The 15,805-nt window shown below is 37.3% G+C and overlaps 1 protein-coding gene across 2 annotated transcripts; it reads right to left on the bottom strand.

Annotated features, from left to right (window-relative positions):
• Positions 1 to 8,448: 8,448 nt before the first annotated feature.
• On the bottom strand, positions 8,449 to 9,828 carry LOC311283496 (uncharacterized protein). Of its 2 annotated transcripts, none has more exons than XM_084397927.1 (5): positions 9,472 to 9,828; positions 9,111 to 9,349; positions 8,986 to 9,011; positions 8,814 to 8,830; positions 8,449 to 8,727 (listed from the first exon to the last, which is right to left on the bottom strand). In XM_084397927.1, exons 1-5 carry the CDS (start codon positions 9,656 to 9,658, stop codon positions 8,675 to 8,677), a joined length of 522 nt encoding a protein of 173 aa, XP_084254053.1. In that variant the 5' UTR covers positions 9,659 to 9,828; the 3' UTR covers positions 8,449 to 8,674. The 2 variants fall into 2 exon arrangements, with proteins under 2 accessions (XP_084254053.1, XP_084254054.1); XM_084397928.1 differs by having other exon boundaries at positions 9,111 to 9,223; positions 9,472 to 9,827.
• Between the last annotated feature and the right edge of the window lie 5,977 nt (positions 9,829 to 15,805).

The raw sequence follows: 15,805 nt of genomic DNA, 5'->3' as shown, positions 1-15,805 counted from the left end.
TTTATATAGGCTACCATTGTATTTACACAGTACTTCATGGTAATTCAACTTGGAATTGCCATACTGTAGTAGGTCAGATGGTAATACAAAGGTACTATACCATGGTACTTCTAAAAATACCATGGTGGCATACATGTCCAATAACACGGTGGAACCATGGTGTCATTATGATGCTGAATGATTATATACACTTTTATATACCTATGTATTTACATGGTACTCCAAGGTAATTCAATGAATACCATGGTATTTCCACAGTAAATGTCCAAAAAACATGGTACGTTACCATGTCAAAAAAACTATACCCTTAGTACTGTATCAGTATCAGATAGTAACATGGTACTTTAAAATATACCATGGTATTGAAAATAATGCCATGTGCTATAGTATTTACATGGTACTTCTAAGAATACCATGGTAATACCATGGTACAGGCTAAAAAACTATGGTAGCATGGTACTTTTTGATATAATCATGAATGATGATTTAGTACCATGGTTTTTATTGTATTCCATGGTTCTTCCAAGAATATCATTGTGCATGACAAAAATATCATGACAGTATAATGATATTTTTTGTTTTAAATTATCTTGATATTACCATCTGATACAATCAATGAACAATGGTACTTCCACAGTATGTTTTAACCAGCGCTGTAAATGGTCAGTGAGGAGTATCACACCACCAAAATATTCACAGGAAGACATCTCTATCCCAGGATAAACTCCTGTCCATCAACTCAAGAGCTCTTTCCTCTGAATTTTTTTTCGCACCCATTGAGTTGAGTTCAGAACTTCTGTGGAAGTCAGGGCAGATCTTCTGTGGATGTTGGGAAGCCTTCATTTCCTCCATCCAACCACTTGTGCTCCATCTTTTGATATCCGTCTTAAAGCTGCGGGAAACGCTCACTGATGCATAAAGAGCTTCATGTCTCTCGTTGGTGGAGGAAGAAAGACTTTTTTGGAACATCTGCCCTCTTTTCAAGAAGGAATGGAAACAGTTTTAAAGCAAACACTTGGGGTTGCAGCTGTGTTTTATTTGAGTCACTGATTCAGTGCAAAGACAGATAGGCAGTAAAAATGGCCATGCAGTTCAACAAACTGATTCACAGTGACAGATTTGTTTACGAAACTGTGAATAAGTTCACATGAGTTTAAAATCATTAAATTTAGCATAGTGTTTACACTACAAATGCAATGTGATTCTATGTGGTTGGTTTGAATGATTAGATCAAAATGCGTCACCAACACAGAGCATTTATACACCTTTTTAGTGCTGTTTACTTGTGATTGAGATGATAATATGGGGTCATTAAAATACATTTCATAGGCCAAATAAATATATGAAGTAGATGATCTACTCTTTGTTTCTGAATGCATCGCCCAGCTACGACTCAGATTTTTTTTTCAGGGCCATTTTCTTTGATTAAAGCTTCTTTTATCATTCTTTCCATTCCTCTCGCTTTCTCTTATTCAGCCTCCTTCAAATAAACTTTAACGTCTGAATCCGAGAGAGGAAAAGCGTTTATGCCGAGAGCAGTTTGGAAACGGTCTGTGAGTGGAATCTTTGAGATTTTATTTGTGGGAAAGCGCTAAAGAAACTGCTGATGGATTCTACATGCCGTAGATTTAAAGCCGAAGCCGAGAGCGTTTGGCATGTGAAGACTCTAGTTAACCTTCATTCAGGCGGGATTACAAGCGTGGCCTGATTTCAGCCCAGCCCATGATAAACGGGGAAATAGAGAAAGTTAGCTATAGGAAAATAAGATGTTCGTCCTGTAAAGACTGTAGGATTCTGTTCTTTAAGAGCTCACTAAAGCCTCAGAACACCAAGAACCGGACTGAGGCAATTTTATGTGTCCCACACCTCTTTCTTTTCATCCCTTGTTCAGAGTGGAATCATCTCTCAATTTGCTTTTTCATTTTCATTTAAAACGTCCATATTGTGTTGTCTCAGTGAAGTTGAGTATTCATTTAGAAATTATGTGGGAGGGACTAGATTTCATCCATCAGGATTTGATTGGATCGTGAAAAGTGGGCTATAACATTTTCCCTGCTATACGTAATTTTAGGGCTATAATATTTTCCCCAGTCATTTTTAGAAATGGAAAAAAGATTAATTTTTGACTTTTTTCATCGTTTTGAATCATACCTTTTTTCCCCAGGAAAATCAATTTAATATATTTTTGTCCAATAATATTTTATTATATAATGTATTATTTAGAATTTTGAGGGGATTTTATGATAATATGCAATATTAATACAATTTGTATTAATTTTTTTTTCGTTAAAATTAATATATATATTTTAAATATTTCAGATTAAAATAGAGTGAAGGCCTTTAAAAGATCTGAATCATGTCCATGATTTTTTTTTTGGTGTTCACATAGCTAATGCGACAAAAGTCACCACGTGTCGAAAAATGTAAAAAAAAATTAAACCGTAAAATATTTTGGCCAGTTCTGACCGAAGAGGTCCAGAGGGTTAAAAGGGAGAATCCACAAGATATTGAAGGATTCATACATATTAAAGCACAAGATAAACCAAGCTGAATGTGGACCGAGCTGAATATGCAACAATGGTAATGAAGAATGCCGGAGACAGCGCCCACTGGCTGTTTGGAGGTTGCATGAAAGGCTCACGCCACAAAATAGACAGACAGAAGCAGCGAGCGGTGACCGGACAGAGGAGGGAATAGAAAGAGGGATGGGGTTCAAGGACACTCAGCTGAAAGCCAGTAGGGTCTTCGTGGTGGTCTCTACCTGTCACAGTTAAAAGGTTTATGATGCCAGATTTGGCCCTTGTGGTTCACAGCTCTTGTAAAAATCTGTGAGGTCACCTCTCTAAAAACACACACACACAGTCTTTATCTCTTTTCCATGAGGTTACAAAACACACACATGCATAATTGCTCTCACTTAACATATCTCTGACTATCCTGATTGTTTGCATCGAACATACCCCTGGTTTCACAGACAAGGCTTAAACTTAGACGAATGTTTGAGATGTTTTAACTGAAAACAACTTGCACTGACATATCTTAAAATATGTCAGTGCCATTGTTTTGTCTCAGGATGCACACCAGTATTTGAACTAAGGAATAATCCTGGCTTAATCTAAGCCCTGTCTGTGAAACCAGGCCATATATAGTCTAATAAATGGTTTAAGTACTGAGCTGGGCTCAGCCATTTTAATTATAATAGCTAACGTTCTAAGAGGATAGCTGATTGTGACTCTCTGAAATACATTATTTAATGCAGTAACAGTCAATTTCAAACTCTTTCTGCAGTTTACATAGTTTCGCCAATAGGTGTCGACAAGTGACTATATGAGTGAATCACTGAATAGTTAATTCAACCGATTTATTAAACAACACCATTCATTAGGTGTGTTTGACTTGAAGCGGCGCTGCTCAGATTGATCAGTGATATCAAAGTACAGCGAAAACGATTCGAAAGCTTACAGAGCCGTCTGCTCTCTAAACGCTCTCTTGGTACTTTGATGTCATACATCGATTGGTCTGCAAAGCGTCACTTCAAGTCGAACACACCTAGGGTGCGTCCGAAAACTTTGGCAGACTTCAGACAGACTTCTAAGGCAGTGTCACGGTTTAATGATCTACAGCAAAATAGAGAAAGCTTTGGTGAAAACCAAGCTATTAAAGTAAGTTCTTGCTAGAAATGACATGGAAAATGGTCAAAAAACTTACTTTTACACTCACTGACCACCAACCACAACTGTCAGGTGCCATCTTTTATTTTTGGCTTAACTGTCACGGAATGGATTGTGGGATATCAAAGGCAGCGAAGGATACATACACAAGATAAATAGCCATCAAATGAAGGTGTCTCAGGAGACTGGAAGTGAAGCTAACATTGGATTCGGCCCTATTGATTTATTAAATCTTTCATTCAGCATTTTCGTTTAACAACAAAGATTAATTCAGGAACTAATAATGAATCATTGAATCATTCATTCATAAAGACAGAAAACTTTTCTGTTCTGAATGACTTGTTGCACGAATCAGTTGAATGAACGATTCAATGATTATTTCATTCTTTTATATTTTTATTCAGGAAAAGAGTGGCTGCGTTTAGGAATGAATCATTGAATCATTCATTCAACCGATTAGTTCAACAACACGGAATCATTTAGGAACGCCATGGAAATGCAGAATTATAACTGATTCTGCTTTGGCTTCATTTTAAACTATTACGATGGAGAAATGAACCAAGCAACTGGCAGTAAGTGTGTTGAAAATTCTCAATATTTATTTTATGGAATTGTTCTTTACAAGCAAGATCACTCACAATCGTTCCTTATATCATGGGCTCGTTGGATTTGTGTGATTCAGCAGCCTATTTTCCCCTAGTGTGAGCGTGTGAGAACAGCTATTTTGGGAGGGAAAGTTTAAGATACCATCTTCCTTAGCTGTCACGAAGGGAGGAAAACTCCTGATATCAAAGCTAAATTGGCCTTTCTGAGATTACCCTTTATGACGGATGGCGCTCTGGCCCCCTTTTCTCTTAAAAGGGAGGGATATTTACTCTTCTGTAAAACAGCAGTGAAATTTTGCTGGGAAAACAAATGAAGAGATAGTCTTTTGAAAAGCAATCCCTCTCTCAGCGGTCTGACCCCCCTGTCGCTCGGGCAGGCTGATGAAAGATTCCCTCCTCCTTCCCCTCCTTCCATCGCACGCAACTCTCGGGAAAACCTGAGAGGAGGAGAACAGGCTCGGGAAGACAGATGGAAGGAGGGGGTGAGACAAGAGAGGACAGGAGATGCAGAACAGGAACGAGATAAGGAGTGAGATGTTCTCGAGATAAATATAAACAAGCAGGTGACAAACTCATAGCGTTAACAAACGGTACTGCCAAAATAATGCCTGATTTCAAACAGCCCCAGATTGTAATTTGCATACAATGATATTTTGATTAGGTTATTGATTAATTTTTTTTATTTTTTATTTATAAATAATAGGTTTACTGAAATATATAAAGTAACCAAATATTTGATGTATAAATACAATATTTATATTATAACAATATAAAACTAGATGTACCGCATGGCGGTACAAAATATGACCGCCGCTCAGGCCTGCACTGGCTTTCCACAAAAATAAATGACGTGGAGCAATTTGGCTGTATTGCGTGTTTATGTATATACCTTAAAAAAGTAGTAGTATGTGCATGTCTGTCTGTGTGTGTGTGTATGTGTGTGTGTGTGTTTGTGTATGTGTGTGTCTCTGTGTGTGTGTGTCTGTGCGTGTATGTATGCGTGCGTACATGTGTGTGTGCGTGTGTGTGTGTCTGTGCATGTGGATTTGTATGTGTGTGTATGGGTGTGTGTCTGTGCGTGTGGATGTCAGTGTGTGTGCATGCTTGCGTTTGTTTGTATTCCTGCATGTGTGTGTGTGACAGTATCATCCTAAACCAGCAACCCTTCGCTCAACACCACCATCTACAGGCCGATGAGTGTACAGTCACTAAATGTGCACATAAATGAATTTATTTTATACCCCCCATGGATGAAATTCTACGAAACTTAGCATACCCCCAGAGGATGTCAAGTTAATCATACACATGAAATATGGTGCAGTTCTGAACAGCTCCACTGAAGATAGGGGCGATTAAAGCAGAATAATATTGCATTTTCATTTTTTATGGGAGGGGCGCAAATCACAAATGAGTGATTATGGGCTAGGTTGATGTGGGCCCTTAAGACCAACATACCATCAAAATTTCTTCATCCTCGGTGCCACGGTTCAGGTAGTTATTTAGGAAAAACTGCATTTTTTGGGTTTGGGGGGGGCCCAGCGCGGGGGGGGGAGTGGCCCCCGGGGACCAAACGAAATTTTTCCGTAAAAGTCTAGTGGGGCTACATGCCCACCAAATTTCATGTTCCCCGGTGTTTCGCTGTCCCTGGTATCGTTTAAAAAATTCAGTAAAATTCAGTAAGATGACCAAAAAAAAAAAAAAAAAAAACTTTGACAATCCCTATATGACCGCTTTCGCTAGCTACGCTAGCGGCGGTCATAATTAGATGATCAGAAAGTTATGACAACATGTTTTTACATTGCTTTTTAACTCATCAAAATAATTTTTAAACTTTTCTAAGTTATAAAAGAGTCAACTTAATATTTTAAGTCAGTTTAATGTAATTTAAGTTGAAATGACTTAAACATCCAAGTTGACTGTACTGAAAAAAATTAAAGCAGCAACTTTTTTATATATATTGTTTAAAATATTATAATTTAAAAAAAAAATATATTTTTCTATGTTACAAGGTAATTCATACATAAAAAAACGTATATATATGTATATATATATATTCTTAGGAAAAACACATTCATTGGCCAGTAAGAAATATTTATGACTAGTACATTTTTTTCAATTGATTGAAAAGTTCATCTCTATCCAGCTGGAGCTTCCTGGAGGTTCAAACGCTGTTTCTCCACAGACGGTCTGAATGAAGGCGTGGATCTCGGCCAGCTCTGGTTCTCAGTTGATTTATGCTGGTCTCTATCAAAACATGAGTGCTGAGAGCTTTTGGGCTTGTCTTCGCGAGCACCTGCAGGCTGCTTTCTGCCTCTTTAAGTCTTTGAGCAGTTAAATGTTTAAGCATTTTAGTCATGAGAACATCAAAGCTGGTAATGAAGGGCTTCTCGCTCTTCAAACAGCCATCAATCGCACGGTAATCATAATCCTGCGAGTGTGCTGAGCGGCAGAGATTAACACACTGCCTCACATTCCTTACAGCTGACTTCACGCTCTCGTACTTCACCTTACAAAACACAAACTCACAGCTCTGTATCTCGCTCTCAGTGTTCTGATCTAGCAGCAGAGATGTCAGCTCTGGTCCATAACTTAGTGAGCATCTTAACTAGACAGCATTTTAAAGCATAGGCACACACCAAAATGTATCAGTGTGCTCTGATCTGCCTTATAATATACTTTACCTAGTTTTTTGCAAAAATCGAAATGAATATATTAATTCTCAGAAGAGTCACATGTGTGAAATGAAATGCATCTTTATATGGTGAAGTACTGACACCTGCACCATATTCACCAAAACCTTTTTTTCTGGAGTAGCTACTTTTTGACATATTGTTTTGTCTTATTGTTTGAAGGGATGATAAAGCCAGTTGATGAATAATTAGGGATGTTGTAAATGTACTAAAGAGTTTACAATACATTACTGATTTGTTATGACTGCTTGTATTATGTTCTCATTTACTACTTGTACAGAAAGAGGTAGAGGAGCTGGTAGCTGGCACTAAAAACACTCAATGCTCAGGTCCGTCTTCTTCACACAGAGAGAAGCGGGTCTGAGGCCAGAGATGGTGAAGTCTTTGTTTACAGGAGAGGATGTGGCCATCAAGTGCAGCATTTCAGCCTGAAACCATCGGTTATTGAAGACTGCATTCCCAAACAGCTCTACTGTGACAGCTCAGATGTGATGGCCCATGAAAGTACACATCACAACCGTGAGATAGTTGAAGAATGATTCTTTTGGCTTTTTTAGCTCTTTCTCAACCAAAGTCAGTCCTACGTAAGAAAACACATATTTAGGAGGTGGTAAATCAATAAACAATATTGTTATTTATTACATGGCTTGGTTGAATTCTAATGTAGAAAGCGGTGTGTTATTTCTTGATAACAGACGCTGCGAAGTAACACACCGTTGCCATGAAAAACAGAGCGTTGCTATGGACGCAGGATTCTAACCGTAGAGACGGAACAGACTATTTTATTTAGCGGAAGCAATACAATAGTTTTTAAATCAATAAACTCCTTTTTAAATCAATATTTTGTGTCAAATTTTTTATTTATTTGGTAGGTAGCTATGTAATAAGCGGGATGTAATAACCTCCGCTTCGCGTCGGGGTCCTGATCAGCCTGTCGAGGTTGTATTCGCTATAACAACCGCCTCGCTCTACATTATCCCTTACTTATAATTGTTGCATTGGACTTACTATTGATTCCTGTTGGGCGTATGGGCCAAAAGAATCCTTCCTCAACTATCTCACGGTTGTGATGTTTACTTTTATGGGACATAATATCTGAGTTGTTACAGTAGAGCTGTTTGGAAAGTAGAAAATGAGAACATAAAAGCAGTCATAACAAATCAGTAATGTATTGTAAACCCTTTAGTACATTTACAACATGCCTATTTTGGGTATATGTTCTAGACTGTCATGCTGTGAAGTTTGCACAAAAGAATTTAATCATCTGTACGTCCATGGTATTGTGACAATTAAGTGATTTGATTTGAATTGGTCACGTCTTTTGTTCATCATTTGTACACACCAATCCTGATATGACCATGTGTGTCTTCTTTGTAGGAGATTTGTTGGCCCCCCCCCCCCCCCCCCCCCAGTGCTAGTTAACTTTATTTAAACTTTAAATATGAAATGAATTAAATAAAAAATTATTAATGCTTATTTCTTCATAGAAAATAACTGCACTGAGGCAGATTTATCATTTATTAACTTTTTTTTGACATGGACATAAGTCAAACAGACAGAATTACAATGATTTCTAAACTTTGAGGCTGTGATCTTTAATCAGCACTAATAATCTGTTACAAATATAATTAGATTATCAAGATTTTATTTTTCGCTCATTCTAAAGTGTAAGGTTCCCTTTATTTCCTTGTTGTTGTGAAACTGTTTCTCACTGAGTCAAAGCAGCTCTTTCTTCCAAACCATCCATGGAGATTTCCCCATCTAAAAGCACATGAAATATAAATCAGTAAGATGAGTTAATCAAAAACATGCCATTATAGTTAAAATAAGTAAGAAAATGATCTTACCACTTTGCGTTGGCAGACTGCAGAAAAGATCCAAAAAATATCAATATAGTTGATGAACATTTCAACAAAAAGCTGTTATTTAAAAATATTAACAACTACATTTTTAAAAATATTTCTTTTTATTTTGAATACACTTTTGGACACGAATAAATATGAAATAGTAAATACATACCGTTGTGGAATAGGTCCTGGTTCGAGCTGCGTAGAGGAATAACAAACAGTTATTCAATCATTTCATGCATTACCATATAATACATTTATAAATGAATATTTAATTGATTTCTGTCATTTGCCTACCCCCAGGAGTCTGAGTGCAAAATGCAGACAGTTATTTGTCAAAGGATGGTATATCCTATCATAATCCATAGCTTCATCAACCGATTCAGAGAAATTCCCAGGAATAGCCATCCCTAGACGGACGACACAGTACGACTTGTTTGCAATGAAAGTCTTCACACTTTTCATGTTCACTGTGCCAGACTGACTGGTTGATGAAAAACTTGTGATTTGATCACAAAATGTTGCGTTCTCAGGAGCTATCAGAACCAACAAAGTCAACTATTAGGAAAAGGATATTTCTACACCCTGTGTTTGTTCATTTTTAATCCCAATACGGACATGATATCTTATTTCAAAGTTAATAAAAAGAAATGATTACCTGTAAACTCAATGACATGAGCTCCACAGTAAACCCCAACATGATAAGGTCCAGCGTCACTTATTTTCCTCAACAGAAGGTCTCCAGTTCTGATCTGTGATGGTATGCCTGTGGTATTTTCCTCAATCATGTCAAAATCCTTGTGACTTCCACTTAGTAAGAACACAAACTGATCCCAAGTAATCATTTCAGCTCTTAAAGATGGATATCTTTATGTTAAAATTTCTTGATGAGACCTGCAGTCTGTCAACTTCTTCTCTGTCCTTCGCATCTGGTTCTTTTCAGTTTCTTTTCTGTTTAGTTAGAGCTCACTTGCTAAAGACACATTTTCAGTGTGTTGAAAAGTGGTCGTTCCTCAACCAGTTCTTCCAGTTTATCCAGCTTCTTTCCTACTATATAAAAAAAACTATATAAAAAAAAACCTTTGTGCAAAGGAAGGGTTCAATGATCAATAAATAATCGTTGTTTTTAAGAACGTAGGTATGTTTAAAAAAAAAAAAGCTATGCAAAAATGATTCCCTCTTGCTATGTTGATGGGATTGATAAGAAATATAACGTGAACCTGTTTGTGTTCACTTGATTTGACTATTCGTACAGACTTCTATAATGTAGCTGCCACAGGATTTTATGCATTTTTTTGTACAGTAAAGTACTTTGAGTCAGTCTGGGTTTGGGTCACATTACAGGTGTGCTTTGAATAGTTTCATAGGTGTGTATTTGGCATGTTCTTCAACCATGTCAAATCTCTTGTTGGTTCTTTTTAGTAAGAGTTCAGTCTGACCCGAAACCATTGCAGCTCTTAAAGATGGATTTATCTTCAAGACTCACTGTCCTCCTCCGTAAAACGATCTCATAGGTCGTTTGTGCAAGCAGTGTATTACCTATAGTAACGTAAAAAACCCCAGCTCTTTTAAGAAGCCATCTCTCGCAAAAGCTCACTATACTGTCTGTCTTTCTCTCTCTCTCAGCTTTTCCTTACCCATTTTTTCTGAACTGTAATCCGCAATTCATTTACACTTATTATGACCGCCGCTAGCGTAGCTAGCGAAAGCGGTCATATAGGGATTGTCAACGTTTTTTTTTTTTTTTGTCATCTACTGAATTTTTCGTCAACGATACCAGGGACACCGAAACACCGGGGAACATGAAATTTGGTGGGCATGTAGCCCCACTAGACTTTTACGGAAAAATTTCGTTTGGTCCCCGGGGGCCACTCCCCCCCCGCGCTGGGCCCCCCCAAACCCAAAAAATGCAGTTTTTCCTAAATAACTACTTGAACCGTGGAACCGAGGATGAAGAAATTTTTATGGTATGTTGGTCTTAAGGGCCCACATCAACCTAGCCCATAATCACTCATTTGTGATTTGCGCCCCTCCCATAAAAAATGAAAATGCAATATTATTCTGCTTTAATCGCCCCTATCTTCAGTTGAGATGTTCAGAACTGCACCATATTTCATGTGTATGATTAACTTGACATCCTCTGGGGGTATGCTAACCCCCAATTTCCACCGGCTGCGTTACGGCTCCGGCACGGCGGCGGAGTCAATAGGTTTCCATTAAAGTCAATGAGTGTATTTCCACTGAATGCGGTACAGCTGCGTTCCGACTCCGGCGATCCGCAGCCCTCCGGAGCAGATACGCAGAGCTTCTATTTTTGCCGGATGCCGGAGAGCTCCGCAGCAATTCAGCACTTATATCGCGCGATCATACGTGAATTTGCGAGATCTCGTGGGTCCTTGTGACTTCAGCTGTCAGTCATGACCGCAGCCGTTCCGCAACAAATACGGACCTGGTGGGTATTGACGGACGACGGAACACGGAGCTGTCACGCAGCGGAGCCGTTCCGCAGCCGTTCCGCATCTGGTGGAAATTGGGGGTAAGTTTCGTAGAATTTCATCCATGGGGGGGTATAAAATAAATTCATTTATGTGCACATTTAGTGACTGTACACTCATCGGCCTGTAGATGGTGGTGTTGAGCGAAGGGTTGCTGGTTTAGGATGATACTGTCACTAAGGTTGCCAACTGTCCCGAATTAGGCGGTGTCCCGTTTTTTGACAAGCTGATAAACCACTGACTGATACAACAGCAACAGCAGCAGTGCTGACCACGACACTTGAGAATGATCACCGACACCTGTCATCATCCAATCACAGCTTTTTTAAATCACTGTTTTGAGACAAATCATTGTTTGATTTGCGAACATCCTCTGCCGTCTGGTCGCTTCCGCTTCAAGCCGGACTCGTCTCGCGCTAACGGTAATTTCCTTTCACTGTCCACGTTTTGATTTCGGCTAATCAATTTTGGCGAATGCAAACAACGTGATTATTGTTCATGAGTCTAACATCCAGCCACGCAAGAAAACATGTAATCTACCTGAGGGAATAATATGCTCAAAAAACATTTCTGATTATTATTAATGTTTTAAAGCTTTTAGAAAGTACATAGAAAGCTTTTGTAACATTATCTTAACTGTCACTTTTGATTAATGTAATGCATCCTTGCTGAATAAAAGTAGGCAATTACTTTCTTTACTTTTTTCCCCAAAAAATAATCTTACTAACCCCAAACTTTTGAACTGTAAGCCTAGTGTATGATGTTAAAAAAGCTTTCTATTTTAGATAAATGCTGTTATTTTGAACTATGTGACTTTTTTCATGTATGACATTAAAATTAAATACATAAATAGGTTAAGCAATACAAATGTGTTTATGTCTGATAACCTTTTAAACACAAACTTAACTGCAGACACTGAAATGACGTACACTGTGTGATACAGTACAAATATTTTGAGTGTCCCTCATTTTCCTATAAATAACCACGATTGTCCCGCATTTTCCTTTTCTGAAGTTCGCAACCCTAACTGTCACACACACACATGCAGGAATACAAACAAACGCAAGCATGCACACACACTGACATCCACACGCACAGACACACACCCATACATACACATACAAATCCACATGCACAGACACACACACACAAACACACACGCGCACACACATGTACGCACGCATACATACACACACAGACACACACACACACACACAGACACACACATACACACAGACAGACATGCACATACTACTACTTTTTTAAGGTATACATAAACATGCAATAGTACAGCCAAATTGCTCCACGTCATTTATTTTTGTGGAAAGCCAGTGCAGGCCTGAGCGGCGGTCATATTTTGTACCGCCATGCGGTACATCTAGTTATTGCTCTTTTTCTTTCTCTTCTTCATCATGCCATTTTTTTTAAAACTCAAAATCAAATTTTGACCAATTCTGTCAGAAATCTGCTAGTATTAACAGGGAACTTGAACTCGAACTCAAAGTTGCCATTGCTGACCTGTCAAAGCAGCTCTTACTTCCAAATCAACTATGCTGATTCCCTGAAGAACACATTTTTTTTTGCAAGGGGTTTTGGCTATTCAAATGTTCTTCTTCAAAGAACCTTTATTTTCCGATGATATATATAAAAAAAAACCTTTGTGCAATGGAAGGGTTCCATGGCCAGTAAATAACCTTTGTTTTTAAGAATGTAGTTATATTTGTGCAAAAATGCTATGTTCCCTCGTGCTATGTTGATGGGATGGATAAAAAATACAATATGAATTATTGTACTGTAAATGTGTAGGTAAATCTTATTTCCCTAGATTGCAGATTTTGTTTTTGTCCTTCCAAACCAGTTTTTCTTGATATTCATAGTTTAACCACAGAAACAGAAACAGTGTAGATGAGACTTGACATCTCAACAAGACAACATTTTTCATGAAGTTGAAGTGTGAGTAAAGGTGCCTTAGAAGTATTAATGTGTGCTATGCTGTAACATTTTGTGTTTTCCCCCACCAGAAACCAATAATGCAACTATTTTCTAAGAATACGATGTGATGTAAAATGACATAATTGTAAGTGTTTATTAAAAGGCAAAAGTATTTATTCAGAATGTCTAAACCACAGTTTGTTTTAATGCAATTAATACAGAAGACTGAGCTTTTATGTAGGCCTATACATATAAATGCTAAAAGTCAGATTTTTGGTTTATAGTCTGGTCATAAAAAGCACACAAAAATAATTCTTATTAAAACGGACACAAGTAAACAGTCTTGTGTAAAATGAAAGTAAAAGCTTACTATAAAATAGAAAGTAATTTCCAAAGCTTGTATGTCGAGCCAACATGTGCGTGTTTTTTGTGTTTGACTCATTAACAGCTCTCCTCTTGTTTGTGATGGATTCTGCATAACAAGATTGAACTAAAATAATTCTTTATCTTTATCTATATCTAAATCTTTATTAATTGTTAGGTTTACTATTTTAGGTAGCACTCAGGGTTATGCATTACTATGATATTAGCTGTTTATTAGTACTTAAAGCACATTTTAATGCCTTATTTCCTTACCTGTCAGGGATCACTGGTGATCCCAGATTATTTTAGTTCAAAATATGTTTGAGCTTATATATCTCAATATTAATAACAGTCTGGTTAATTTTGAGTCTTGAACTATAAACTCTCAAGTGTTGGCTTTCTAAATGTATATGTGTTATGTTTCTATTCAGAATTACTTATGAGCAGTAACCTTTTTATTTTCGGGCATTTCATGTATGCAGCACTTGCCAAAATTGGGGGTGATGGGGAAGGGGTTAATCCTACCAGTACCTAAACATAATACTACCTTAATAAGCAGTAATTAGGAGTTTACTGAGGCAAAAGTCTTAGTTAAATGTTAGTTAATAGTGTGAATTGGACCTAAAATTGAATCTAAAGTGTGACCCTATTCTATTTGTTCTTAAACAGTTAATTTACTATATATTTACTTAAGCAGTACATGCTATAGCTGTGAATTAATCATCAGTTAACTGTGATTGTTATAATCTAGAGAGTAGTAAAATAGTAGTATAATATGTTGTTTTAGGCACAAATGACTTCCATGGAGGAGCTTGATTTCTTAATGTCTGGCACCCACAAGAACTTCAACACGATTGTGGACAGTAAAGGTGGGATTTCTGAATCTGACATATCAAATCTTAAAGAAGGCGATCTGATTCTAAAGCCCATGGAAAGCAAAGCCCCATTCTATCATGTTGGGATTTACTGTGAAAAAAGGGAAGTCATTGATTTTGCAGGTAAGAATCACACTTGGATTACTTCATTTGTACTTGTATATTTGATGAAAATATTTACCGTTGTACTTTTGTAAATCTTTTGACGTCCATGTATTTGATCATATTTTGGACTATTACATATTCATATTTAATTTTTTTAGCTCAGTCAGACACTCCACAGACAGGACTGACAGGATTGATGAGTGCCTCAACAGCATATATAAATGGTGTAGTGTGGGTGTGAAGAATTTCGTCAAAGAAAACCCATGCCGTGTTCTCCGTTCGAGCTCTGGCGTCAGCGAAGGCTTCACTGATAGAGTTATGGCAGCAATGAACTCTGAACCAAAGTACAATGCTGTGACAAATAACTGTCTGCATTTCGCAATGAAACTGTTGGGGGTAAGCAAACAACACGTTTTAATGTCTTACTCTAACAACAATGTTCATTAATAAAAAATATTAAGTGAAACTTTTGTTCTCTCCACAGAAATAAACATCTCTTCAATGGTATTCTGCAACATCAGTGCCTTTGGAAATTAAACCCACATATTCTCTGTATTCACTTTTAATATTTGAGTCAATATAGCTCAGAATGGGTAAAGGTTTTCGTTATTTTTAAAAACAAATCCTCATCAACTGTGACACGTCTGTGTGTAATATGAGATGATCTCCACTATTGCTATTACTATTGGTTTTGGTTTCATTTTCATTGTGATTCAGTTCCTGTTTTGCCTGCATTAATTATTTAGTTATCTTTGTTTAAATAAACTAAACTATTATTTTGACCTTCTCCAACAACCTTCATCTTCGTACCCATGTCGTGACACTTGGGGTTGTGTGTTTTTTCCAAATAAACCTGCATGTCTGCTCTATTTGTCCAACAGGTTATTGTTGAGGAGATGTGTGCTATTACTTTTGTGGTTTTTGTTTGGTGGACAATAAAATGAGAACGATAATAAAAGACCTATTGCAAGACAGACTTGTGTCATATCTAAATACCAAAATATCACAGAGACATTACAGCTTTAGAAATGACTCCTCATATTCTAATAGTAATGACCCACAACAGGTTTCCCAACGTTTTTCAGATACAAGCATTGCTTCTGAAGAAAATGCGAAAAACAGCTAATCTTACATTAACATCTCTACACTGTTATGGTGGCAAAAAGAAATTTCCCCCATTGACAAGCATTTTAAAAGTAATTGTGTATTTTGACTAAATAAA

Source organism: Rutilus rutilus (assembly GCF_951802725.1).
Source record: "Rutilus rutilus genome assembly, chromosome: 23".
Lineage (NCBI taxonomy): Eukaryota > Metazoa > Chordata > Actinopteri > Cypriniformes > Leuciscidae > Rutilus > Rutilus rutilus.
The sequence above is the reverse complement of the archived record's forward strand: the minus strand, read 5'-3'. Positions and strand labels throughout refer to the sequence as shown.